This window comes from Podarcis muralis, chromosome 5 (genome assembly GCF_964188315.1).
Source record: "Podarcis muralis chromosome 5, rPodMur119.hap1.1, whole genome shotgun sequence".
NCBI lineage: Eukaryota > Metazoa > Chordata > Lepidosauria > Squamata > Lacertidae > Podarcis > Podarcis muralis.
Window position 1 is genome coordinate 45,745,913 of NC_135659.1, and position 27,604 is coordinate 45,773,516.

The following is a 27,604-nucleotide window of genomic DNA, read 5'->3' on the forward strand; positions in this document are numbered from 1 at the left end:
TTGCAAGTGCCTTATACCTAGAAATGTATTTTGAAATCTTAAGAAGCTATTGGATATATCTAATTAGATTTCCAAGGTTAGCTGACTAAACAGTCTTAATTAATAATACAATTCCATATTGTTCAGGTGCAGCCCCAGGCCTTCTAGAGAGGCTTTTGGGGTGAGGGATGCAAGATGACTATAGAAGGGAGGGGAAGATGAGAAAGTTGAACTTCATGCAAGTAATGTTATTATCCAGGCCAGCATTTTTTAGACTGTTTATTATAATAAAAGTACATTCTGCAACCATCTGAATATTTGATGGAAGATTGCTAACAGTTCACATTTGAGTTTCACTTTAAACCTTCTGAAGCAAAATGGTTTCCAACAAAGGCACATTTTAGATTAACATTCTGCTTGATCAACAAAAATAAGGCAGCTGTTTTTTTAAATACATATATTTCATGTGCATGTATTTAGATTCTTACATGGGAACGTTTAGGGCTGAAACTCAGTTCCGGCACCTGTCAGGTGGGTGCCATTTGCCATTACAGTGGTACCTTGGGTTACATACGCTTCAGGTTACAGACTCCGCTAACCCAGAAATAGTGCTTCAGGTTAAGAACTTTGCTTCAGGATGAGAACAGAAATCGTGCTCCGGTGGCACGGCGGCAGCAGCAGGAGGCCCCATTAGCTAAAGTGGTGCTTCAGGTTAAGAACGGACTTCCGGAACGAATAAAGTACTTAACCCGAGGTACCACTGTATACAGTAAAAGGACAAGGGAGGTGTTCATGGTGAGTTCTGGCACCTCTTTTTCTAGAAAAATAGCACTGATATCACCGAGCCTGAGAGTATTCCAGTGTAGTTAACTAACAGAATCAAGGAAGCTGTTAGAGGTAAGAAGTTTCTGAAAATGGAAGCCTTGTTCAAATGAACAGAAGAAACATAAAATTGGGGAAAGAAATGCAAGCAGACAATGGGGAATTTTAAAAAGAAGCATGCCATCCCAGCAAAGACTGACAAAACAATTATTTAAATACATTAGAAGCAACAACAACAACAAAAAGACTAGGGAGGCAGCTAACCTGTTAAGACAAGGGAAGAAAAAGAGATTACAGGAAGCGGAGTTAATTCTTTGCATCTGTATTCACTGTTGAAGATGGAGGGCAGATCCCTGAGTCTGAACTAACATACCATTTTAGAGATCATTAGGAAAGGGACTGAAAATAAAACAGCCGATGGCATGATGCCATTATACAAATCTACGGTGTAACTACACTTCAAATATACTTCTGGTCATCAGTGCACCTCAAAAAGAATGTAGAGCTGGAAAAAGTTCAGAAAAGAGCAACAAAGATTTATCATTGGGCTGGAACAACCCACTTATTAGGAAATGTGACAACATTTGGAGCTTTTTAGTTTAGAAGAAAGGTAAACAACATCATAGAGGTGTATAAAATTACGCACCGTCTCATAACACTAGAATTTGGGGTCATCTAATGAAGCTGGATATTGGAAGAGTCAGGACAGACAAAAGGAAGTACTTATTCACATAGCACATTTGCTACCTTAAGATGTAGCCATAGCACTCACTTGAATAGCTTTAGAGAGGATTTAGACAAATTCATGAAGCATAAGGGTATCAATGGCTACTGGTAATGACGGCTGCAGTGCCATCTCCAGTGTTGGAGTCAGTTGGCCTATGAATACCAACTAGATGCTGAATTGAATGGGCTTTGGTCTGATACATCTGAATGACGATAAGAGCATTAGCTATATATTAAGTTAACAGTCTGCGTCCTGTAAGTCCACATACATTATTTTTGAGGAACGAAGACTATGCCATACCTCGTGCAACCTGGAAACTTTGACTGTTCTGGTATCTGTCAGCAAAGACATGTTCTCACAAAGGCAGAATTATTTTATAATCAGTATTATTAGAATGAGCTGTGCATACAGAATCAAATTCATGATTTTCTCCCCTGGAAAGCTTCACCCCCCCCCCCCCCAGGAATTACAAAGCAATAGGTGCTGTACAGAAATTCTGAACTGAAGATTCATTTCAGAAGACCAGCCCTGTTGTGTCTTACTTGCTACCAAGTTTACCTTCCAAAACATTGAAAATATCCTCTAGTGACTTGTATACACATTGGAGGAATTCTTGCACGTTCCTAGCCGGGTAGGCAGAAACATTACATCCAATCCAGTTGTCATGAACTCCATATCCAACACCAAAACCATCAGGCACCACTGGTGCAAATCCACCCATATTCACAGCAGGACTGCTCAGAGTGCTTGTGGAGAGAATGTTATGATTAATCTGGGCATAAGCTTGGTCCTGGTAAAAGTCTGGCAGAGGAATACCTCTGGATTCTGCCAGATGCCGCAAGCCGTACAAGTGTCGATCAAATCCCTGACCTGTCAAGACAAAATGCAGTAATGAATGACACTGCAGAGAACAATGCCTGTATTTATGGCTTAACTCAGAGGTCAGCAACCTTTTTCAGCCATGGGCCGGGCCACCGTCCCTCAGACCATGTGGTGGGCTGGACTATATTGGGGGCGGGGGGGGGGGGTGAACGAATTCCTATGCCTCACAAATAACCCAGAGATGCATTTTAAATAAAAGGACACATTCTACTCATGTAAAAACATGCTGATTTCTGGACTGTCCATGGGGTTTATCGAGAAGGCGATTAGACCACATCTGGCCCATGGGCCTTAGGTTGCCTACCCCTGGCTTAACTCCACTTCCAAAGCCACAAAGTTTATAGACAAGCTGCTCTTGTTTGGTTTAAAAAAATAAAAGCGCTATTGTGCCAAAATATGTGCACATATTTCTCATTTGTGCAAACAAATACTAATACTAAAACCACAACCAAACTATCCAAAGTTGCCCTTTTTCTTTGCTGAAAGGCCTTGCAGTAGAGAACTCTTCCCCAACCTGGTACCCTCCAGATGTTTTGGACTACAACTCCCATCAACCCGAGCATCAGTCATGCTGGCTCAGGGAGCTGATGGGAGTTGTAATCAAACAACATCTAACGGGCACCAGGCTGAGAAGGCTGCAGTAGAAACTCAAGCAAACAAGGGAGTACCAAAAAAAAATTCAGCCATTTGAAAATCTTCTCCAGAGGACTGGGGGGAACCCTTCAGAATAGCCTGGAAAATGGGATGGAGAAATTGGTGGTAATTACTCCCCAACCTCCTTTACAGGAGCCTTTACAGAAACAAGTCCTTGTCATGAATAGAAAAGCACCTTTAGATCCAGCTCACTACAGTAACACAAGGATAAAATTAAAATGTACCTGGAAAGGCTGTTTTGCATATTGCAAATAACTATTTTTCAAATATTCCTATAATGAAGTCAGATTCTGGATAAGTCTTTTCAAAACACTATTTAAATGTAGGGAATATATTTAACTCTGCAAACACACTGTGTGAGTGAATGTGATGCAAAGGTCCAGCAAGACACTCTGCGTCAAGGTGAAAATTGCTCTGAACCCATTGTCTACCTCGACTGAAGCCACTGGGGAGAGGGACTGCAGCCGATGCTAAAAAACAAACTGAGTGAGGCGGCTTCGCAAGTCACCTTGCCACTTACCCATAGCAGCTTCCTTTGTGAGCTGGTTGTGGAACTTGGAGCACTCCGCAATCATCTGCTGCAGTTCTGCGGCGCTGTGCTTGGGCAGATTCCTGACTAAAGCCTCTGAACACTTTTTTGTATGAACTGAGGCAGGACGGATGGTTTCAGTGCGACCGTGTTTGAATGCTGCTGTGCTGCAAGATTCATAGGTGGCAACAGTTTGGCCATATTGCCGTAGAAAAGCCACCTGGAAGGCAAGTTGCGTTACAGCATCAGGACTCAGCTTCTGCTTCTTTAGGAACTCCTTGCCTCCTTTTTCAAACTGAATGGCCTCCAGAGTCAGCGTTTTCACAGTGGCGTCAAAATTCTGTTTGGCCTTGGTAATTCCTTCTTTCAAGGCATCGTTCAATTTAAAGCTCAGCTTCTGTACAGCGGTGGCAGAATCAACCGCAGCAGGCTGAGACGGAGGAGCAATCGCAGGCGACTGGGTGCTGTCTTTAAACACTTCGTTTTGGAATCTGAGTACAGCTACACCATCTCCCCAGGCGTGCTCAAAGTGAACTGCTGCGGTGCCGTCTTTGGCCAAAATAAGGTTGAAGGATTTGTCATACCACCTGTTGACTCCATCACCGTGGAGCATGGTATGGGACAAGTGGTTGAGATCTTTAATCGGAAAGTCATCAAGGCACAGGCAGAAGATTGCGGAATCCACCTTTGTTAAAGCTTCCTTATTGCCATTCTCAAGTAGCTCTTGTCTCAGCCGTGCCCACGTATCCCTGTTTTCACTAGTCAAGCAAGCAAGAGGGAAGGCTGGAACGGGGCTGCTGTCGGAAATGATGTACTTTAGGTGTGCTTGAATTTCTGAAGGCGCCACTATGTTCCCATCTCTATCTAGAACATCAAACACATAGAAGTTTCCATTTCTAAGCACTAATAAGTGCCGCTTACTTTCGTCCGTAAACAGCTCGTCCTTGCTGAGCTTAGGCAGCCGTGTGGAATTAAAAAGCCTGAAGTACTGGGACATGTCTAGTGGGTAGGCATTCACCATATAGGCACCAAACCACGAGAGAGAGGAAGGCACAAACCGAATGAACCTTTTGAAAGCTTGTGTGTCGCTTTTGGATGGGTTGAGATGAAAAACCTCTGGCTCTAAAAAGCCAGCCCTGAGAGTCTTCAAGAAACGCAGAGCAGAAACAGTCATGTTAGTCGCTCTCACAAGCTGGTCGTTATATTCAGCTTTGGGGTCAGGGTTGAAAGCCATGAAAGGATTGAAGTTCAAAACCACCGATTCACGTGCCCGTAAGTACATGTCAAACCAGGGACCTAAAATCGAGAGGCGGACAGAACAGATCAACACAAAGACCACGAGACAAACAAGGCTCATAAACATGAAATGTGGGCAAGTGTTTATGAGAGGGACCTTCTTTTTTTAATTTGTGGGCCAGGAGGTATGGTAAACACGCTAGGTTTCTAAGCCCCTGCAATCCAAAATATAACACTCCCTGATTTCTTCTTTGTGGAATTAACATGCATCCTTTATGTTTATTGCTTGAGGGCTACAATTTTGCATCTACGATCCATTCACAATTTGCTCTCCTCTTTGACATACCATTGTGTTGTGTCGTCTTGGGTGAGGGGAGGGAGAAGAGAGAAAGAACATTTACTTGTTTACCTGCCTATCCACTTCTGCTCTTTCCTCACCATCTTCCTTTACCTTTTCTGTTCCTTCCTCTTCCTCTTTTCTGCAACAAGTCTCAGTTCCTCAGCCACAGTTTCATGTCTAATCCCTGTCTTCATTCTAGCCACTAAAGTAACTGAATTTTACACTTGGCTTAAAACCTGTGGTTTTTCTTCACAAATACAGGGGCTGCAAAGTAAATTTTAGTGGGAGATGAAAGGCAACACTCAACACAGTTCAAGCAGTAACATAAATGCATTAGAATAATTTTCAAGCTGATGCTTTGAAAATTCTTCAGTTTATAGTTTAGTAACATTCAAAGTTTACAGCAGGGTGTTTTTTAAATAGCAATACAACAAAAAGCCTAGGGAAATGTAAAATTGAACATTCCCTTTAGTGTTTAGCATGCCCTCTTTCAGTCATAAAGCATTCCAGAGAAAGCCCAAGCCAAATTTAAATCTTAGGTAAGGATGTGACCCAGTCCTGTGAAATGCTCTGCCAACAGAGGTGCAGAAGCCACCTTCTGTTTCAACTGTTAAACGCCTGCTGAAAAGTTTCCCATGGTGCCAGGCTTATCCAGGCAATTTAGAAAGTATATTTCCATAATCGTTAGTGGATGGTCTTCAGTTTTAAATTTTCATGTGTTTATATATGTGTGTGTGTGTTATCAGCCATTTCATTTTTTTAAAATAATAATAATACAGCAGGCATATGCATACACACACACAATTACTTCAATAAGTACTTAAGAAAATCATACACAGGTATCGATAAAACCAATGAGCTGTATGTTTTATATACAAGCAACCATGGTATGAGATATGACAGAAGAGTGGCAACGATGGGGGACAATTGCCCATCAGTTCCAGTCCTCAGGGGATTGGGGAACACTTACGCCTTCACTGCAAAATAGTTCAGCTCTATGTTGTGTGGTGATGGCTTGAATTGTTTGCAGCCATTAGGCTTGAATGATTTGCTCTTTCATCTGCAAATGCCCACTTGTGATTCAAGGACCTGCCACCCGCTTGAGGATAAGAAAGACACATGGACACGGTATATTAGGTTAATGGGCTAAAAAACGCCACAACTTTTTTGATTACAGCATGTGAGAGGTATTGGCTTAGGCACTGGATAAAACAACAGAGCGTGACTCCACCCCCTCAGGGAGGGTTGAGTTTATCAAGGGTTAACCACCAGTGGGAGGAGCCTGTTGATGCAAATACAACTGAAAGCTCCCCCTTATGTCACCAGGGGTCATGGCCCTAGCCACCAGCAAGGGCGTTGGACAGGATCCACGACCGCCGGATTCCTTTACCAGAATACCCATAAAATGGAGGGGTAGGCGATGGCTATACCCTGCCCGCCAACACACAACCATATTCCAATGCCTAACCGCCACCTGAGCCAAAAGAGGCTAGACGCCAATACTCTCACAGCTGCAACCAATCCCTAAGGCTTCTGATGATGTCGGCCAGCCAAATATCATTGCCAAGGTCCAAATGGTGAACTTTTTTTTTTTAAGGTTAATGGGCTAAAAGCAGCAGCACAATGGCTGAGACACACTGCCGGGCCGCATTTGAGCGGCTAAACCCCGCCCCCAACCCTCCAGCCGATTGGCTGGCCACCTGGGGGCGTGACAGCCAGAGCAGCTCTGCAGGGGGTGAAACACCCCCTGCCAACGCGGGAAACGGCTCCTGCTCACAACTCCTCCCCACCCTGAGGAGGAGAGGCTTTATCCCTGTATCAACATCAACTAGATTTACTCTTTACTAGGAAGGGAGACCCTTACCTTTCATTCTCCTATTCATCACAGACACATAAAAAAAAGATGAATGTCTTAGAATCATAGAACTGTTGAGTTGGAAGGAACCCCACGGGTCATCTAGTTCAACCCCCTGCAATGCAGGAATAGTCAGGCACTACTTCATTTTCAAGGAAGATCAAATGAATAAAAAAGAACAGGATTTTTTCCTCTTTCACATGACAACTGCAACAGCAGAACTAAGGTGTCAATTCCCCCCACCCCCCACATTTGAATGTCAGCCATATTCAGTGTAGAACCTTTTCAACTCCCGCCCAGGGATCCAATGTCCCCACTGTGGAAGGACGTGTGGGTCCAGAATTGGCCTCCACAGTCACTTACGGACTCATTGTTAAAACCGTGTTTATGGAAGACAATCTTACTCGGCCACGAGTGATCGCCAAAGAAGAAGAACCTTTAGATCCATGGCTATAGCATGGATATTGCCCTTTATTCTTCATTTATAATAGAAGGTTTATAATTTGGCTCACCTTCAACATCATTTTAACATTCTTGAGTATCAAAAGGGGGGGGGGAAGTATTGCAGTTCACACTCACTAATTTCACTTTTGTTTATGTGAAGTGCAGAGTATCTTGGGTGTCAGGAATTGCTACCACTCAGTAGTCAGTGAGCTAATTTGATGAGAAATTACAATAGTGGAGAATATGGGTGGAATTTACAGGTACCAGGTTTGCTCTGTACATAAACACTTCTGCTCTCCACCAACACGCCTTTGGGGGCTAAATTAATAAAAATCACTAACCTAAACACTATAGACATCCTCTTGCTTTCTTTCCTCTGTCTCTCTCTCTCTCAATCACTTTTGTCCTATTAAATTTGCCGTCTCCTTTTCTTTATTCTCTGGTCTTGCTGTCTGCATCTTTCATCTTTCTTGTTCTTTGATAAAAGAAATGCTGTTCTCTCTCTGTCATCCTGCCTGCCTTCTCAAAGGCAAGCTATTTTATAGTATTGACTAAGCTGGATTCTCCAAAGGTGGTACTTGCTTCGACACCCTGAAATAGATTTACATGTGGTTTGAGTCACTCATTGGATCACTGCAGCAACTATTTCCCTTCATTGTGCTTTCTGTTTAAGAATTACACAGGGGGCATTCAACTAATTCATCCCATCCACCCACACTGCACCCTCACCAAATCTGCTCCAGAGGTTCGGGGAACCCCTAGAACAAATTTAAGGGACACAAGGGGAAGACTGTTCCAATCTGTTACCTCCGAGGATGTGGACAGGCTGCTTGGACGAGTGAAACCAACCACCTGTCTCCTGGATCCTTGCCCATCCTGGCTTATAAAAGCTAGCCGGGAAGGACTGGGCGATGGGCTTCGTGGGGTGGTGAATGCTTCCCTCCGTGAGGGAGCCTTCCCAGACCCGCTGAAAGAGGCGGTTATTAAACCGCTTCTTAAAAAACCATCTTTAGATGCGGCCACGATGGCCAATTATCGCCCAGTCTCAAATCTTCCATTCCTGGGCAAGGTGATTGAGCGAGCGGTTGCCGAACAACTCCAGGCACGCCTGGAAGAAGCGGACCATTTGGATCCCTTCCAGTCGGGATTCAGGCCTCATCATGGGACTGAAACTGCCTTGGTCGCACTGGCTGATGATCTCCGGCGGGCTAGGGACAAAGGTGAGAGCTGTTTCCTAGTTCTGCTGGATCTCTCAGCGGCGTTTGATACCATCGACCATAACATCCTTCTGGACCGTCTTGAGGGGCTGGGAGCTGGGGGCACTGTCATACAGTGGTTCCGCTCCTTCCTCCTGGGCCGTGTTCAGAAAGTGGTGGTGGGGGATGAGTGTTCAGACCCCTGGGCTCTCACTTGTGGGGTGCCTCAGGGTTCTGTCCTCTCCCCCATGCTTTTCAACATTTACATGAAGCCGCTGGGAGAGATCATCAGGAGGTTTGGGCTGGGTGTTCATCAGTATGCCGATGATACCCAGCTCTACCTCTCTTTTAAATCAGAACCAGTGAGGGCGGTGAAGGTCCTGCGTGAGTGTCTGGAGGCGGTTGGAGGATGGATGGCGGCTAACAGATTGAGATTGAATCCTGACAAGACAGAAGTACTGTTTTTGGGGGACAGGAGGCGGGCAGGCGTGGAGGATTCCCTGGTCCTGAATGGGGTAACTGTGCCCCTGAAGGACCAGGTGCGCAGCCTGGGAGTCATTTTGGACTCACAGCTGTCCATGGAGGCACAGGTCAAATCTGTGTCCAGGGCAGCTGTTTACCAGCTCCATCTGGTACGTAGGCTGAGACCCTATCTGCCTGCGGACTGTCTCGCCAGAGTGGTGCATGCTCTGGTTATCTCCCGCTTGGACTACTGCAATGCACTCTACGTGGGGCTACCTTTGAAGGTGACTCGGAAACTACAATTAATCCAGAATGCGGCAGCTAGACTGGTGACTGGGGGCGGCCGCCGAGACCATATAACACCGGTCTTGAAAGACCTGCATTGGCTCCCAGTACGTTTCCGAGCACAATTCAAAGTGTTGGTGCTGACCTTTAAAGCCCTAAACGGCCTCGGTCCAGTATACCTGAAGGAGCGTCTCCACCCCCATCATTCTGCCCGGACGCTGAGGTCCAGCGCCGAGGGCCTTCTGGCGGTTCCCTCATTGCGAGAAGCAAAGCTACAGGGAACCAGGCAGAGGGCCTTCTCGGTAGTGGCGCCCGCCCTGTGGAACGCCCTTCCAGCAGATGTCAAAGCGATAAACAACTACCTGACATTCAGAAGACATCTTAAGGCAGCCCTGTTCAGGGAAGTTTTTAACATGTGATTTTACTGTATTTTTGGTTTTTATGGAAGCCGCCCAGAGTGGCTGGGGAGGCCCAGCCAGATGGGCGGGGTATAAATAATAAATTATTATTATTATTATTATTATTATTGCACAAGCAGAGATCCTTGCACTGATGGAACATTCACTTAGTACTACACTGGATACAACTTACGGTAGGATATTTTATTGTAGTGGTTAAGCTTTCCTTCCCATTTCCTTCATCGCCACTTTCCAAGGCAAGAGATGAGATACAAGAGGTTGTCTTATACCAAGTCAGACCACTGACCCATCTAGTTCACTACTGTCTGTTCCTATTAGCAGCATCTCTCCAGCGTCACAGGCAGAGGTGGTGCCTATGTGCTACCTGAAATCCTTTAACTAGAGATGCCAGGGATTAAACCTGAGGCCCTCGGCATGCACAGTGACCTAGCAGTTAGCCATGACCTCAAGTTCCAACGCTGGAGCCATCAACACAGCTCCAGGAATCTGCCTATGCAACCACTTCTCCCTCTCTCTGCATAAAATGATGTTTTAGTTCAAGACATCATATTCTTATGGGATTAGAAATCCATATTAGACTTTGTAAACCAAGAAACAAGACACTGCACTGCAAAATGAAGTCTTCAGAACCAAACATGCCTAAAGTAATGAATGGGGCTGTGATCAAGGGACCATGCAGCCTTTATGTTGTTGATACTTTGATTCTGGTTGTCTGTACTTTAAAGAATGTCTGGGTAAACATTACTTGCCAAGTGAAGATGTTTCCATGACATCTTGCGATTTCAGGGAAAAAGATAAGTCAGTTGTTTTGGAGTACTGATTGTAACATTTCAGATCAGAGAATATCCAGCTTCATTAACCTGAAACTAAGGTTAATGATAACTAAGGTTAATGATAAACATGCCTGTTTATCACTTAGCTGACTCAAGCATCGGGGTGACTTGCAGGTGTGAATGAACTTCCATACTTACTACCTTCAACACAAAGCTTTTTAATGACATCAATTTAGACATGCCACAGAGAATCAAATGTTGAGCATTCAAAAGATGCATGCAAGTAAGCAAGCTGCAGGAAGAGTTAATGATCAGAGTGCGCCCTCTAACATGCCAGATTCTAGTCTGTTCTCAAGCAAGCAGTTTGAGGAACAGATACCAAGAATGCAAAGCAGGTTTCACAATTACTTCCTTACCTGAAATATAACTAGTGTGCTTATTTTGCTTGTCTTGTGCAACCAACTGCTCATGTAATTCTCTACCAATTCCATCCCTAAAATTGACAGCGAGTTGTTCAGTTTTCCTTTAAAAAGAGAGAGTGAGAGAAAGAGAAATTAAGTAAAATTGTGATGCCTTTCTGAGAGTCAAGAAGAAAACATCCCGTGTGGCTGGACTGGTATGACTCCTCCCTTCCCCACCCTTGATGTTGCAAATGCTCCTGGCTAAGAATGAGGAAAGGCTGTTGTTAATTCAAAGGCTGAAGTTGATCCATTCTGGATCTACACTGGAAGAAGGTTCTGTAATCACTATGCTGGATGTGTGAGGATACGAGAACTAGTTTGGACTGGTGCACTGTGCTACTATGTTGTCATAGATACCTGTCAGCTCAGGCAACCTGGTGTGATATAGATAAACTGAAGTCTACAGTTTGAAGACTTGCATTTCAGAAATGGTTAATATTTCATGGAGGGTTTGATGTTCTAGGCTCACACCTGCCACTCAGGGAGCAGCCAGGCAATCTTGGGAGAATACTGATATTTTTTTTTTTAAAAAACCCACTTCAGTACAGTTTTCAGCCCAGATTCAGGACAGAAACAGCCTTGGTTTTCCTGCTGGGTGGTGCATGCTGGGAACTGGACGAGGGGAGTGCAATTCTATTGATCCCCTTGAATCTCTCTGTTGCATTCGCTACTATCAATCATGGTATCCTTCTGGGCCATCTTGCTGGGTTGGCACGGGGGGCACACTATTGTGTTGGTGCCAGTCCCTCATGGAGGATCAGTCCCAGAAAGTTGCGCCCCTTGGCCTTTGGCATCAAGGTTCTAATCTGTCCCCCATGCTGGTTTACACCTATATGAAAGTGCTGGGAGAACTCACCCAAAGGTTTGGACTGCAGTGTCACCAATATGTGGATGACAGCTAGCTCTACCTCTTTCTTTCAGCTGTTAATCCCAAGGAGACTGTGAAACCTTAATAGGTACCTGGAAACAGTTTTCACTGGATGAGGGCAATTAGTTAAAACTGTATCTAGGCAAGACACCTGTGCTCTGGGTGCGGAAGCCGAATTATCTGGCTAAAGAGACAGGATCGAACTCTCCTGAACGACTACATTTGTTGTTTGGCGGTTCTCCTGGACTTGGCACTGTCTGTGGAAGCACAGGTTACATCTGTGATTAGGAGCGCCTTTTTCCTACTGAGGCGAGGATGCAATCTATTGCCTTACCTAGAGAGATCAGACCTTGCCTCAGTAATCGACACACTATTCACATCTAGGACAGACAACTGTGGGCAGACTGCTGCCTTTAAGTTGAGAAACTTCAACTGGTGCAGAATGCTGCTGCTTGGATGCTAGATGGTGCACAGTAATCACAGAATGCAACTCCTATTCTGTACCAGTCGTACTGGTTGCAGGTTGTGTTTCTGAATCCAATTCAAAGTGTTGATTTTGACCTTTAAAGCCACCAGAGGCTTGAGCCCATGTCCTCTAAAAGACCAGGAACACAATACAAGTCTCCTAGAATACAGTCATACCATGGAAGTCAAACAGAATCCATTCCAGAAGTCCGTTCAACTTCCAAAACTTTTGGAAACCAAGGCACGGCTTCTGATTGGCTGCAGGAAGTTCCTGCAGCCAATCAGAAGCTGTGTCAGATGTTCGAGTTCCAAAGAACGTTCACAAACCAGAACGCTCACTTCTGGGTTTGCGGCATTTGGGAGCCAAAACGTTTGACTTGCAAGGCGTTCGGGATCCAAGGTACGACTGCATTAAGATTTGCCTCAGAAGCTCTGCTCATATGCCCACCTGCCAGGCTGATGGTACTGGTGGGCCTGAGAGACAAGGTCCTTTCCATGGTGGCCCCCAAACTGTGTAACTCCCTCCTTACAGAGGTGCATAATCCTTCAACATTGCTACTGTTGATATATATACTGTCTTTGGTTCCTTCTTTTTTCTTACCTGAATTGGGCATCATCTAAAAGAGGCTTTTGAGCATTTAGGTATCTTCTGATTGTGTCTTCAAGTTTTGGAATAGGCAAACTAATAAGGCAGGAGAAGAGAAGCAAAACAATATAAGGCCACACCATGTTAAACATTCCAAAGGAAAAGGCAAAAATAATACTGTTCTGTGTAATAACTAGTTTTCCCTAGCAATGTATTATAAGTTAAATGTAGGTATGAAAGGACCTCAGTCTACAATAATCCCTTACTAATTACACATTAACCTTTTGTACACTGACCCCATTTCTCTTTAGATCAGGCTTTGCCTGGTACCTTCCAGACATTTTGGATGACAGCTCCCATAGCTATCATTGAAATCCCAATTAGCTGCTCTGAAGTTAGAAGAGTAAATAAAAGAAGGTTCTGAAAGCTACAGAGAATTTTCATTACCTTGTATTAAAGTTTATGGTACAATACACAGTATCCTAGTATATACAAATAGCAAACTTGTTTTTCAAGTGACAATATTCACGTAGCCAAACCAATAACATACCTTCACCAGAGCCTTGGGGAAAACCAAGGATTGCTAAAGTCCCCTCCCCCGAAAAAAACCTTTAGCAGGAAAAACCTAAGCGGGAGGGGGAATCAAAAACAACAGCTCAAAAGAAGTGTGCATGCACACGGAAGCTTATACCAGAACAAACTTGGTCTATAAGGTGCTACTGGACAATTTTTTATTTTTATTTCAACTGTGTCAGACCAACACGGCTACCTACCTGAATCTACAGCTCAAAAAACAGCCACAAAAAACTGACCATTCTCAGGGAGGAGATGGAATGGACTATCCTGGAAAAGCTGAACTCTGAACAGGAGCACTGCAATTTTTGCTGCAGGTTCTACATTTATGTTAATATTTAAGGGGCACCAGATCTCCAGATCTTTTACCAATTTTTGTAACTTGGAAGTTTACCTGCTTATAAGGAACTGCTATATGACAAAAATACTTCTAAAACATATTAGTCACAATCCAAAGAAAAGTAGGTTCCACTGAATTTCTCTGGTACTTAGGCACACTATGAATATACCGTAACTATTATCTTTACAGTGTGATCCTAAATATGTTTATTTAGAAGTACATCAAAGCAAACAATACACAAAGCAAACAAGCTGAAACAATTTCATTTTCTCCAAACTTTTCCATATGTTTTCGCCTGGTACTCATAAAGTATGCAAAAAAGCATGAGGGAACTAATATATTTGTGTAAATTTAAATATAGATGGCAATCATGAAAATCACGCCCTGCTTTTAGCACTGACCTTTCACCTACATACAGTACTGTACCTTTATCTCAGCCTAAATGAAGGCAGAAGGCTTTGCATTACCAGCTGTATTACATATACTTCTCTTTCTCTCTGGCAATGAAACTGTGCCCTCTTCCAGAACTAATTTGCTTTTGAAAGGGGTAGGAACTAACATAAGGAAATGTTCTCCAGATCACATTAACATAGCAAATCCTTTTGCTGCTGTACTCACTGAAACACTGCACCATTTCTATCCATGCAATGTAATTTTGTGAGTCAATCCATGGGATCTTATCTATGTCAAGTTAATGAATGTAACCCAGGGGTGATAGTGCTTCCTGACTGATTGAACACTGAGTAAAAGGGCACAATCTTGTTTAGATGCACTATGAGGGCAAGGGGAGAGACACCTGGAGTTTTCAGGCAAAGAGGAAGCCCTCCAGTGGGTGGCTGTCTGAGTTATTAAAAAAACCTGTGGGATACCTGTGCCCTCCAGATGCTATTGGACTCCAACTCCCATCAGCCTCAGAAAGCATGGTCAGTTAGCAGGGATGATAAGAGTCCAACAACCAGTAGGTAATGTCCCCCTCCCCCCTCGCTGATCTGCTTGTGACATCCTCTCAGAGGGTAGGCAAACTGTATTCCTTGGGCTACAGCTGAAAGGTCCAGATGTGAAAACACACCTGTACCTTTTAAGACTCGCATTGAAGGGAGATTGTCAAAAATGCAGCGCTTCCATCTCCCACTTCACCGTGATGGAGAACTGGGATCCTACAGCATTCTCTTTTTCACCTAATGGGGTTCTTAATAAAGGTCTCTTGTGTCCTGGATTTGGCAACATCTAATTAGAAATGCTTCAACGCCCAGCTTAATTACAACGTGCCCTGCCTCCCGTCTCCCTGTAAAGCCCTGCATGCATTGATTTGTTATATTTATACCCCATCTTTCCTCCAAGGAGCTCAAGGCGGTGCACATGGTTGTTCTCCTCCTCCTCCTCCTCTCCATTTTATTTTCACAACAACCCTGCGAGGGAGGGAGGTTAGACTGAGAGTGACTAGCTCAAGGTCACCCATCGAGCTTAGCGGCCGAGGGCGGTCATTTGAAATCTGGCCTCTCCCAGGCTCTAGCCCAGCACTTTAGCCACTCTGCCCCCTGCACATGCTCCAGAGACCGGCGCTCCGCTTCCCATCTTGGCAAGGCTGAGCACCGAAAAGCACCGCCCTGCTCAGAAGGAAGGAGGCGGAGCCAGGAACCAAACTGGCTCTGGAGGCGCCCTTGCCAAGAAACCTGGCCGGCAGCGGGGGCGCCTCAGGCCAAGCCCAGCCCTCTCCTCCCCCTCCTACCGCGGAAGCGCCACCTTACCGGGGAAGGCTCTTCTGATAATGCATGGTGGGCACCAGGCTGCGGTGCAAATACTGGGAGACGGAGCCGTCCTGGCTGTAGTTTCTCCGCGGCCCGGCCAGGGCAGGCGGGAGCAGGGCGGCAGACGCCCCGCAGAAGCGCGGCCAAGGAGAGAAGAGCAGCGCCGCCGTCGCCATGCTGAGCTCGTCACTTTCCCGGTGCGGCCGCCGCCAGCTCCACCTCCTCCCTCCGCGCCGCAGCCAACTCCTGCGCCGCCCCTGGGAGGAGTCAGCTCAGGCCTCCCTGGGAGGAGGAAGCAGGAGCTTGGCAGCTGTAGGCCGCAGCCTCGGAGGAGGAAAGGGCTAGGGACCGCTTGGTGGTCCGCGACACTCAGCCTAGCCAGCTTCATGGCAAACGCGAGACCCTTTTGCTCCGCCTCCATTCAGCTTCCCAGTTCCTGAAACTGCAGAGGCTTTGGGCGCTTCGGGCTGCCGAGAAGGGACGGGGAGCAGCTCTCAGCAGTGGCCTCCCTCCCGCAAGGGGATGCCGCTGTTTATTCAGCTGGGAGGCGGCCACCAGGGCCTGCCTTTTGGCTTATCAACGCTGCGCCCTGCCCCTGCGCGCAGCTCCTCAGGCGCACTTCGCTCAGCGCCCCATAAGTCAGGGGCAGGAAAGAAGCTGCTGTGCAGGTTTCCGCGCCCTCCGCGGGCAAGGGCCGCTGCTGGCAGCTTGCTTCCCAGTTTCCAGAGTTTCCAGGCTGGCGTCCAGGAGGCTTTCGGGGAGCACCGTTCTCGCTGGCTGCTCCTGCTAATAAGAAAAGCTCGACGGCAGCCACAGAGTTCCGAGGAGCGCTCTGCTAGCGGCGGCCCCTTCGTTATCCGGCTACATCCACAGGCGTCGTCCGTCAAGGCGCCCACCGAGCCTTGCAATGCTTGGCGGCGACATCCCCCTTTCTGATCCGTGGTGGTCGCTAGTCCTGGGGTTTCCTCTTCCCGCCCTTGGCCTGATGCAGCAGGCTGTTCTTATGTGCTTATCTGTAGATTCTCCCCACCATTTGGAAACCTACGTGATGCACAAGCATCTTATCTGCTGAAAAGCATTGATCTTGTGTGACATGTTTAAACATGTGCAGAGGCATATCGAGGGTCCTTTGCACCCTTGATAAGGGGCTGTATCAGCACACACATCCCGGGGAAAAAATCATTTTGTTACAATAACCACAACCACATTAAAATTTGTCATTTTACGCAACCAAACTACTTGGAGCATCTGAAGTGAGAGTGAGGCGAGGAGGAAGGGCAAAAAAAATATATGCATGTTTTTGTACCGTGGTGCAAGAAGGACAGCAAGCTTCTCCCATGTTTAATCATCCTGCAATAGCGGCAGTGCATCAACATGAGCATATACATCATATACTCCATAGTGATTTTTGGGACACCCAGGGCCTGCGCTCCCTGCAAGGGGACCTGCAAGTAGGAGTGGAACCACATCAACTCGCATCCTACTGAGTCACATCCGAGGATACCAAAAAAATAACATTCCCCTGTCCCTCTCACAATAACAATCCATTGGTCAGGGCAAGCAAGGCTGCTTCAGTCCCAAACACCAGCCTGAACCCAGATTAGCAAAGGTGCAGAAGTTGCTGGACTACAGTTACCATAATCCCTGACTATTGGCCATGCTGCTGAGGCTGCCAGGAGATGTAGTCCAACAACATCTAGGAACCCAAGCTTGGGAAAGGCTGGTCTAGGCAACTGCTTCCGCCAAGAACGTCTGGAACAAAGTCACCATGTCCCTCTTGAGCCCCTTCCGAAAAGGGGATATTAGCAACTGGCTGGTACAGTGGTACCTTGGGTTAAGAACTTAATTCGTTCTGGAGGTCCGTTCATAACCTGAAACTGTTCTTAACCTGAGGTACCACTTTAGCTAATGGGGCCTCCTGCTGCCGCCGTGCCATTTCTGTTCTTATCCTGAAGCAAAGTTCTTAACCCAAAGTACTATTCCTGGGTTAGTGGAGTCTGTAACCTGAAGTGTCTGTAACCTGAGGTACCACTGTAGTTGCTACATAAATTGAGAATGTGCCCTTATAGAGTGGTCGCACTACCACTGCTTTCAGGATGCAATAAGGCATTCACCAGATACTGAATCAGCTTGGTCAGGACTAGACAGTGTGCTTGTTAAGAACTGTATTAAACAGCATCCAATTCAGCACAGAGATGAGGGATTTGTCCCCGCAGGTATCTTGAGTGTTCCAATATTCTGTTGATCAAGGCTGATGATAAAAAAAAAACCCTCACCACTGGAATAATTCTGCTGAATGGCTACCAGTGGGGGAGGGGGAAAATAACAGCAAATACTTTTTACAAGAGAGGCTCCCTAAATGCCATAGTAATCATTGTCTAAATAAGTGAGGCAAACCCTTTGAAAAATGTGAGCCATATTTGTGGCTGATAATCTTCATAAATCAAATTCTTCTCTTGCTTTAATTGAAGATGGTTATTGAGTTAATGTTATTGTTCTCCCAAACTAACCGCAAATGCCAGTTTTTGTCAGTAGCCTCTATATGCATTTTTACTGGTTAGGATATGTCTTAAATCATGCATTTACAGGTGCACTTGCCCTTTTCATCCTGATACTAATAGTGAAAAGCAAACCTGATTAAAGAAGTCCAGTCTGTTCCCCTAGTCTGTCCTGTTGTGATAATCCAGCATTACTCACCCAGCGCTTGAATTGCTGCATACACTTTTCTGTTCCGTTTATAGCTAACATTGAAACTGAGCTTATAACAAATTGTACTTGCTTTTCATATAGGGTGTTGCTTTGCTTAGAGATCACTCTTGTTTCAAAAGTACTACTCTACTCTGTTCTAATTTTCCAGAGTCGGTAATCTTCTTCCAGGTTCTTATTGATGTAGTCACTAATAGGATTGTTGGTATTAATTTGGAAATAATGCCAGCTACATGCTTGGTGGCTATTGGCAGAAGAGGTGACATTGCAGGTCAGCTAAGCAGCACTAGAAACGCTTTGATCTAATCTATACCAAGCCAGAGCTGGCTATTCTAACAAGAGAGGCTGGTGAGGTCTCTTTCTCTATGGGATGCTGATTCTCTTCCAGAGAGCACTGAGGACAGCATGGCAGTGGCTTTGGATGCAATGCTGGCTCGGGTCAAGGATGTGTGTAAAAGAAATGGTTTGCTCATTCTCTCCGTGTTATCCGTCATAGTGGGATGTCTCCTTGGGTTCTTCCTCAGGACCAGACGCCTCTCTCAGCAGGTCAGTGACATAAGCAGGTGTTGCAGCGGTGTATTTTTAAAAAGGTCTTTGTTACATAACGAAATAGGAAATAAAACAGTGTGTCACAGTGCGGAACATGATAATCTGTGTCTGGTGCACTTGTAGGAAAGAACGTGAATTGCTCATTTTAGAGTTTTAAATATGTTGGCTATATAGACTATAAAGCTACAGGTATCACAAGGATCTCACAACTAACACCAACATGAGCATAAAATGTTAGATTCTGGAAGAGAAGAAACTGCCGGAGAAATGAGTCCTAACATCTTTAAGGTGCATTTCTGGTACGCTTGGGTGTCTTAATTTTTAATGAAAACTAAGTTCTTTTGTCTTGGTGGCAACAGGTTTACAGTATGTAAACCAGCTAGCCATTTACCTCAGAGCAGTCCCTACAATTTCAATAAGGTTTTAGGGGAAACGCTTCAAGGTCATTGGTTTGGTTTGTAGCCAAAATACTATTCTGGAATCAGGGCACAAAATTCAATTATTTCAAAAATACATTCCAGCTGTTCGAGCAATCTGATGAATTCATCTGTTTAACAGCACGGATTTGCCCATTCAGAATAAACTGGAAACATTGAACAAGCCAGAGAGAAATAGGCTGTTGAATGTTTTTTTGTGTGTGTGTGTTTTTTTTGGCATATAATAGGAATGCTGTGTTGCTGTTTTGAATGTATTATATATCCAGACATAAATTATTTGTTACTGGTAACTGAAAACTGAATTTCATTCCAAGGGGTGTCATTCATACAGAGTAAACATTAAGCCAAAAGAAAATCATGTGTAGTGTTTGATGCCAGAAGTATACCCTTATTTATAGCTTGTTTTGCGCTTCATTTTCAGGATTAAGTTTGATTAATGTAAACTATCCTTCAGGTCATTGTGATATTAGTAGAGATATGGACAGATGTCTTTGATTGGCAGAAGCTTTAGTGTTATTTCTCCTAACAGCGCTTAAGACCAAATTCGTTTCTGTATTCAGATTGTCATATTAAACACATGGCGTCCATCTGATCGCTTTTGAAAACCTTTTCAAGTTAGTACAGTAAAGACTGGGTTCATTATTTTGAATTATCTAACTGTGAAAGAAACCTTGTTATTTTTCCCCCAAGCCATAGTGCTATCTCATCCTATTGATTTTCATGTCTCTCCATCATTTGAAATGATATGCGATGAAATGAGATGAAAGTAGCAGTAAAGAGTTCAGCACATTTTAACTGTGGTTCAACAAAGAGATACATGTGTATATCTTCAAATAACTGATTCACCTCCTTATTTTATAGGAAATAAGCTATTTCCAGTTTCCTGGGGAGTTACTGATGAGAATGCTGAAAATGTTGATTCTACCACTGGTTGTTTCAAGGTAAGCTAGTGGATAGCGAACCGTAGCATGATCTACCCAACTTTGTTCCTTTAATTAAAGAAACAAAATTAACTTTCAAGTTGCTTGTCCCTTAAAGGCACATGTATATTTGTGATCAATTGATTTAGCAAGAAGTTATGGTCTTAGCTGAAAATGTCACAGGATTACCAAGCAGGGTATGATAATACTGTAGAAACATGTAGAAAATATAGTTGCAATTCACAGCTAAATCAGATTATTTGTAACTCAAGGCAAACATGTGTTTGAGACGTTGGGGGGAGGGGAGAAGTAATGAGAAAGAGGAGTGGTTTGGGACAAGGAAAAGTCAGGGTCTCCTTTCTCGCTACCACTTCCCTCTCCTAAGACTGTTTTATATTAGGTGGGGTCTCTTATATAAATGCATTTGCACATAAAATGTAGTTAGTGCTTCATTGCCTGTGCTTGCAGTGCATTATAGTTAACACCTTCCTATATGTGTTTTGGATACAATGCACACCTAGCAAGCTAAATCAAGTATTGTCAACTAATACAGACTGTTATATAGAAAATGTAATTTGCTGTTGTTTTAAATAATCCCTTGTTTAGGTAATAACACTGAGAGGAAAACATGTTATATAATGTTTGCCACTATGTATTACAAGGCCAACAACATTGTTCCAGCTCCCATCTGTTGCTGTATAACATAGATATAATATAACCATAATATATCACTTTTATGGTGTCCTAGTAGTTGACAAAGATTGATTGCTTTATGGTGTGTGGCTTATATTTAAGGATATCCTGAAATATATTGGGTGTACTTGACGTCATGTAAGTCACAACAAATTCTGTCAATAACAATGCAAATGCGACAAACTTTGTCCTTCCACACAAATGAATTATTATTAAGGTGGATATTGCAATTGTACAATAGACCACACCTATTCTATGATGCTTCCTGCAAAGGCACGCTTTCTTCTCCAGAATACTAACATAAAAAAAGTAGGTCTTGTACAGAATGTTTTAGTCCTTTTCATAGAATCATAGAACTGTCAAGTTGGAAGGGACTTCATCTAGTCCTTCATCTAGTCCTTTCTCAACCTGTGGGTCCCCAGATGTTGCTGAACTACAACTCCCATCACCCCTAGCTAGCAAGGCCAGAGCTCAGGGATGATAGGAGTTGTAGTCCAACAACATCTGGGGTCCCACAGGTTGAGAACCACTGATTCTAGTCCAACCCCCCTGCAATGCAGAAACACCAGCTAGATCATATATGACAGATGGCCATCCAAACTCTTCTTTAAAACTTCTAAGGAAAGAGAGTCCATCACCTCTCATGGCTCCAAACTTTGGGTCCAAAGTTCTTAAGTTTTGAACACGCTGCCACTGCAGCGTGTTAAAAACTTAACTCCTACTCCTAACAAATTGCTGACACTGTTATTGCAAAGAACGCAAGGCTTGGAAGATGTGAGGAGGTCCAACTGACAGTGATAAATTATGGAAAGATGATTTGACACATATCCATTCTTTTTTATTTTATTTTATCTTTATAATTTGTTTCTAGTTTTTTACTCTGGTATGCTTTTGAACTTGTGAACCTATGGAAAGAAACGCAATAAAAAATATTTATAAAAAAAAAAAACTTAACTCCTACTCCTGCCTATTAGTACTGAAGTCACCATCATATTGGAGTTTCAAAATTTCATTGTTCTATGCCTGCCTGTGCATGCACTTACTGAAAACTACCACTGCATATCAACAAATACGATAGTGGTTTCATACTTGTGCAGCACACACTCAGCAGAAGATTTGAAACAGAGATGTCAGCAACAATAACAGATACACAGCATGTTTCCATGCATGGGTGTAGCCAAGGGGGGGACAAAGAGAGGCAGCTGCCACCTAAATCAATAAAAATATATAGCAAACTGAGGTTTTGCCTTCTTGGTGGTGGCACTTGTCCTGTGGAACGCCCTCCCATCAGATGTTTATTATTATTATCTCTAACAAAAATCCTGGCTATGCCCATGCGAAGTATGATACTCCATCTGATGACTGGCACTCCAAGGCCTTTTTGCCTCTCACCTTAGCTGGAGGGGATGTCACCTAAGCGCTGATAGTGTCTCATTCAGAATATTCAAGAGAGATCCTCAACTAACAGGAGACCATCCGCTATCATTAATTTTCATTGATGAAATGTAAACTGTCCATACTACATACCATACTTTTCACCCTTCAAAGAGCATTTCTGTAGACCCTTATCTGTATCTAACAATTCCTTGCAGTTATAATGTCACTTGGCCAAGTTTAGAATTTTGTCCATCTCCTCTGAGATGGAGACTTCTAACAGATTAGTCAGCATCACCCAGACAATAGTCTGCCATGTGCTCAAACCTCATGGGAGCAAGATGCTCTTTGCCGAAGGTGAATGCAGGACAAGGAAAGCATCCAGTCAAACACAGCCTGATGGCTAGAATGAGTTTCCTCGTAATGAGCATCTGATTAGCACTGGTGTCTTCAGAATGGGTTTTTTAAACAGGTTTCTTGAACTAATAGCAGTTCCATTCATAACGTTTATCAAATAGGCATACATTGAAAACTTGTATGCAATTGGCAGCATTTACAATTTGGTAATTTAATAGCCTATTTTCAGGGCCACAGCTCAGTGGTTGGACATCTGCTCTGCATGCAGAAGGTCCCTGGTTCAGTCACCAGCATCTGCAGGCAGGGCTGGGAATGCCCCCGTCTGAAACTCTGGAGAGCAGCTGCTAAATGCAGACCTGCATCTAGCAATGGTCTGATTCAATGTAAGACAGCTTCCCATGTCCCTAAAAGAAAACTGATTAAACAGGACAACTGCATTTTAATGTAGTAGTTTTGAAGAAAATGACTGAAGCCCTAGGCATATTTATGTGGGGGTAGGATCCACTGTAATAAATGGGATTTACTTGCAAATAAGCCTGCACAGTGTACCATACCTCTGAAAGAAGTACAGTGGTACCTCAGGTTACATACGCTTTAGGTTACAGATGCTTCAGGTTACAGACTCCGCTAACCCAGAAATAGCACCTCGCGTTAAGAACTTTGCTTCAGGATGAGAACAGAAATCGTGCTCCGGCAGCGCAGCAGCAGCGGGAGGCCCCATTAGCTAAAGTGGTGCTTCAGGTTAAGAACAGTTTCAGGTTAAGAACGGACCTCCGGAACAAATTAAGTACTTAACCCGAGGTACCACTGTATGAATCTTCTACCCAGTCCTGCAATAATACTTATGATCATCTTTATTATTATATATTTTAAATAAACAGCACTTAGAATTATTTTGGACACACTTATAAAGGAAGTTAGAATCCTGCATATAAAGTTATGGGTCAAATGAACATTTGTGCATTGGAGACACTTGGAGCCAAACTGGCAATAGCAGACAGTGTGATGTGTTGGTGGTGCTCACCTGACCTCCCAACAGCACCGTCACTGCTGCTTACCGGGAAGAAGAGGGGGAGGGGCAAGGTGGCAGGGAGTTTAGTGTGGTGCAAATGCACCAGCAGAGTGCTCCTGATGGTGCATTTGTATTATGCCAGCCTCCTTGTTCCCTTCCACTCTCCCTCCTTGTAAGCAACAGCAACTCAGCTATCAGGAGGTCAGAGGCCACCATGCAGCCCACTACTACAAACTGTATGTAATGGGTCCATCATTAATTTACCTACTCTATTCACATACAAAGTAAATGAAGAGATCTAAATGTAAGAGGAGTCCCATCCTGCAAACCTTACTTCCTCTTGGTCCATTGGTAGCTAAGCTTTTATAGGCTGAGGATCAGAGTCACCCTTAGCCAACCTTCTTGGGGTTTGTGGGTGTGATCTGAAGTGAGTTTAACACCTTACACTTTCACATGCAGAAGACATGCAGGCACAGAACCCCTTCTTCCTATCTTCTGCTGACGAGGTAGAGCTGATGCGCATCTTCATTAGGGTGAAGGAGGCGTGGAGAGATTTATACTAGCAGTGAGATTACTTTTAAAACATTTAAAATTGGTGGAGTCTTAAGGAGGGGGCAGAAAATTTGTGGGAGAGGGGTTGTGGGTCAGGCCCCCAGACCAGAAGTTAGCCATCCCTGCCACAGTCCATTGCTCCAAGAAGGTCTCTCCATTCCCAGCACACCTTAGCTTTCAACACCTCACCAGGGATAAGAGGAAGTTGTAATTTTGATAAAATCCTTAATATATATGTATAGTACACAAGCCTGAAATCTTCACAGACATGCTAATGAGGAGAGCCACATTTTGCTTTTTGTTTCTTGATCCAAATTCTAGATGTTGTTGTTGTTGTTGTTTAGTCGTTTAGTCGTGTCCGACTCTTCGTGACCCCATGGACCAAGCACGCCAGGCACCTCTGTCCTCCACTACCTCCCGCAGTTTGGTCAAACTCATGCTGGTAACCTCGAAAACACTATCCAACCATCTCGTCCTCTGTCGCCCCCTTCTCCTTGTGCCCTCCATCTTTCCCAGCATCAGTGTCTTCTCCAGGGAGTCTTTCTCTTCTCATGAGGTGGCCAAAGTACTGGAGCCTCAGCTTCACGATCTGTCCTTCCAGTGAGCACTCAGGGCTGATTTCCTTAAGAATGGATGCGTTTGATCTTCTTGCAGTCCATGGGACTCTCAAGAGTCTTCTCCAGCACCATAATTCAAAAGCATCAATTCTTCGGCAATCAGCCTTCTTTATGGTCCAGCTCTCACTTCCATACATCACTACTGGGAAAACCATGGCTTTAACTATACGGACCTTTGTTGGCAAGGTGACGTCTCTACTTCTCTAATTCTAGATAGCTAAATTCAAAGCAATCTTCTTTTACAAGATGGGCCATAATGCTGTGATGGTGATAATCCTCTGTATTTCTGCTCAGATTCCCCAAGTTAAGCAAAATGTGTGTTTAGTTAGGAAAACACTCCACCACCTTAAGCATCTTTCTGTAATGTTTTACAGCACTGATATAATAATAATAAAAATAAAAATAAATTTTATTTATATCCCGCCCTCCCCAGCCAAAGCCGGGCTCAGAGCGGCTAACATCAAATGTATAATACATTAACATAAAATCAGATAATCAATTAAAATACATCCTCAAATCAGATCAGGATCAGAATAAAATCCAATCGGATGGCAACCTGCAGATTAGGGTTGGGGACCTTAAATGTTCACCAGGCCCAACTGTTTGTGCTGAACTTATATGGGCCTGTGAGAAAAATTGGGAGGCCACTTTCATGCAAGTTCTTATGAAAGGGGAGAGGGAGTCAGACTGAAACCCGACCAAAGGCCTGGCAGAACAGCTCCGTCTTGCAGGCCCTGCGGAAAGATGTCAAGTCCCGCAGGGCCCTAGTCTCTTGTGACAGAGCGTTCCACCAGATCGGAGCCACAGCCGAAAAAGCCCTGGCTCTAGTTGAGGCCAGCCTAACCTCTCTGTGGCCTGGGACTTTCAAGATGTTTTTATTTGAAGACCGTAAGTTCCTCTGATATGCACTTGTTCTGTCCCAGCATACCTCTTGTGGGCTTTTCATATTTGCAGATTTGCAAATTACATGCTCATAATAGGGGGAGTTGTATTTCTGTTGTACATAAGCTTGGATTGCTTCCTTCAACCATATGCGAAGAGTAACATTTTTTCCTCCGTGTCCAAAGCCGCTAACATGTGTACTAGTATAATACAGGCTTGCCACATTTTGTAAAATGTTTTGCGGGTATGTTTATATTTGAACTGGCCTGAGAATAAAGTGTCTTTAGAAAAATAAAGGCATTTCCTACAAACTCTTTCTGTTTGTCAGAGGGGGAACATCAGCCCTTAGCCATGCTGGCTTATGGGAGCTGGAGTCCAGAGAACTTCATGTTCCCCACTCCTGTTTTATATGAATTGGTTATGATCCAGAGATGAAATACATCCTTCTCTCCCCTCCCCGAGACCTTAAAAAATGACCTTGCAGTAGCAAACCAGGGAAGCTGGTGTTTCTGTTCTGCCAATGATAATCATGCTACATTTAATCATCACTAATGTTGTTGACAAAGGGGAACCTCGCTAGTAACCTCTTACTTAGGAAGGGCTTTTCCATAGCAAGCAATTAGGAAATGAGAACATGACCGGGAGGTGAATGAATGAAAACAAACAAGCATCTTCTAGCGACTGCGCTGGTGGTTAATACTTGACCATTACTTCTTGACAAGATTAATGCCTTTCTAATCACACTAATCCCCTTTGACAACTGTATCCATAATCCATCTATTTCAAAGCAATATCCAGATGGCTTCTGATGGAGGAGGAAGAGAGCAAGAGAGAGAGGCATGAGATGAATGGGCTTTGCAGTCAGCTCCTTATGTTTCCCTTTCCCAGGGTTTATGGCATTTGAGGCTAACCCCATTCAGAAAGAGACTGACAGTTATTTAAGCAGAGAGCCATGCGGATTAAAACAACTGCAATTTATAAATAAACTCACTTTAATCTTAAAAGTGCAGGAGCTCAACTTTGTGAATCATTTGGCCAGTTTTATTGTCACATTCAGAAATAATGTGAGAAAAGCAAGAATGATGGCTGTGTTCACGTCAGCACCTGAAAATGGTTTCCAGAGCAGGAGGTAACGATATATCTGCCATGTTCCAACAACCTTTTAGCTGAATGGAACAGACAAGTAGATGGTCCATTATCATTCTGTCACCAATTCGAAAGTATTGCCAGCTGTCATTGTCAAAGCAGTAGACCAGGAATAGCCAGGAGATGCCTTTATTAAGGCTGATGTATATGCAGATTGGGCTCTTTTTCCATCACATGTCAACAGATACTTGAAGCCAAGTGTGAATATGTGACAATAGAGTTGAGTTTAATTTAACACACGTTTCCTTTTCTATATGTGTTGCTATGAACTCTCTTGTAAGACCACATTCACACCATACATTTAAAGCGCTATGGTATCTTTTAAACAGTCATGGCTTCCCTCAGAGATTTCTGGGACCTGTGGTTTGTTCAGGGTGCTGATAGTTGTTAGAGATACCTATTCCCATCACAGCTACAATTCCCAGAATGGTTCAGTAATATATTCCTCTTCACAGGGAATTCTGGGAACTGTACCCCTGTGAGGGGGACTCTCAACCCTCTTTAGCAAATGACAGCTCTCAGAATTCTTTGGGGGGAAGTTATGGCTGTTAAAAGTGATACCATAGCATTTTAGATGTATAACGTGAATGTGGTCTTAGCACTATGCATTACAGACAACGACCGATATACACGTGTCTGATTGACATGCGATTGTGCATGTGGTGCCAAACCCGAAAGTGACCTGAAAAGGTCACTAAAAGGGTGTGCCAGGGCA

At 44.1% G+C, this 27,604-nt stretch overlaps 2 protein-coding genes across 4 annotated transcripts in view; one reads left to right on the forward strand and one right to left on the reverse strand.

Moving 5' to 3' along the window:
• Positions 1–243: 243 nt before the first annotated feature.
• Positions 244–16,211, reverse strand: CPT2 (carnitine palmitoyltransferase 2). 3 transcript variants are annotated; one of them, XM_028733446.2, is made up of 5 exons: positions 15,645–16,211; positions 12,999–13,079; positions 11,020–11,126; positions 3,585–4,889; positions 244–2,398 (listed from the first exon to the last, which is right to left on the reverse strand). In XM_028733446.2, the coding sequence occupies exons 1-5, from the start codon at positions 15,818–15,820 to the stop codon at positions 2,067–2,069; spliced, it is 2,001 nt and encodes a 666-aa protein (XP_028589279.2). In that variant the 5' UTR covers positions 15,821–16,211; the 3' UTR covers positions 244–2,066. The 3 variants fall into 3 exon arrangements, with proteins under 3 accessions (XP_028589279.2, XP_028589281.2, XP_077784848.1); XM_028733448.2 differs by lacking the exons at positions 12,999–13,079; positions 15,645–16,211 and adding an exon at positions 7,810–8,059; XM_077928722.1 differs by lacking the exons at positions 11,020–11,126; positions 12,999–13,079; positions 15,645–16,211 and adding an exon at positions 5,281–5,433.
• Positions 16,212–18,411: 2,200 nt separating this feature from the next.
• The window catches only part of SLC1A7 (solute carrier family 1 member 7), a 40,333-nt gene continuing 31,140 nt past the window's right edge, over positions 18,412–27,604 (forward strand). Inside the window, exons 1-2 of the mRNA XM_028733452.2 lie at positions 18,412–18,896; positions 20,198–20,277. Coding sequence (XP_028589285.1) covers positions 18,756–18,896; positions 20,198–20,277 — 221 coding nt within the window. The 5' untranslated portion in view covers positions 18,412–18,755. The remainder of the gene's footprint in view (positions 18,897–20,197; positions 20,278–27,604) is intronic.

Coding starts and splice junctions, on each gene's coding strand:
- CPT2 (XM_028733446.2), bottom strand. CDS start 15,820: ATGGCGACGGCGGCGCTGCTCTTCTCTCCTTGGCCGCGCTTCTGCGGG. Junction 11,127..12,998: donor TTAGATGATGCCCAATTCAG/GTAAGAAAAAAG, acceptor CTCTTTTTAAAG/GAAAACTGAACAACTCGCTG. Junction 2,399..3,584: donor CACAAAGGAAGCTGCTATGG/GTAAGTGGCAAG, acceptor TTGTCTTGACAG/GTCAGGGATTTGATCGACAC.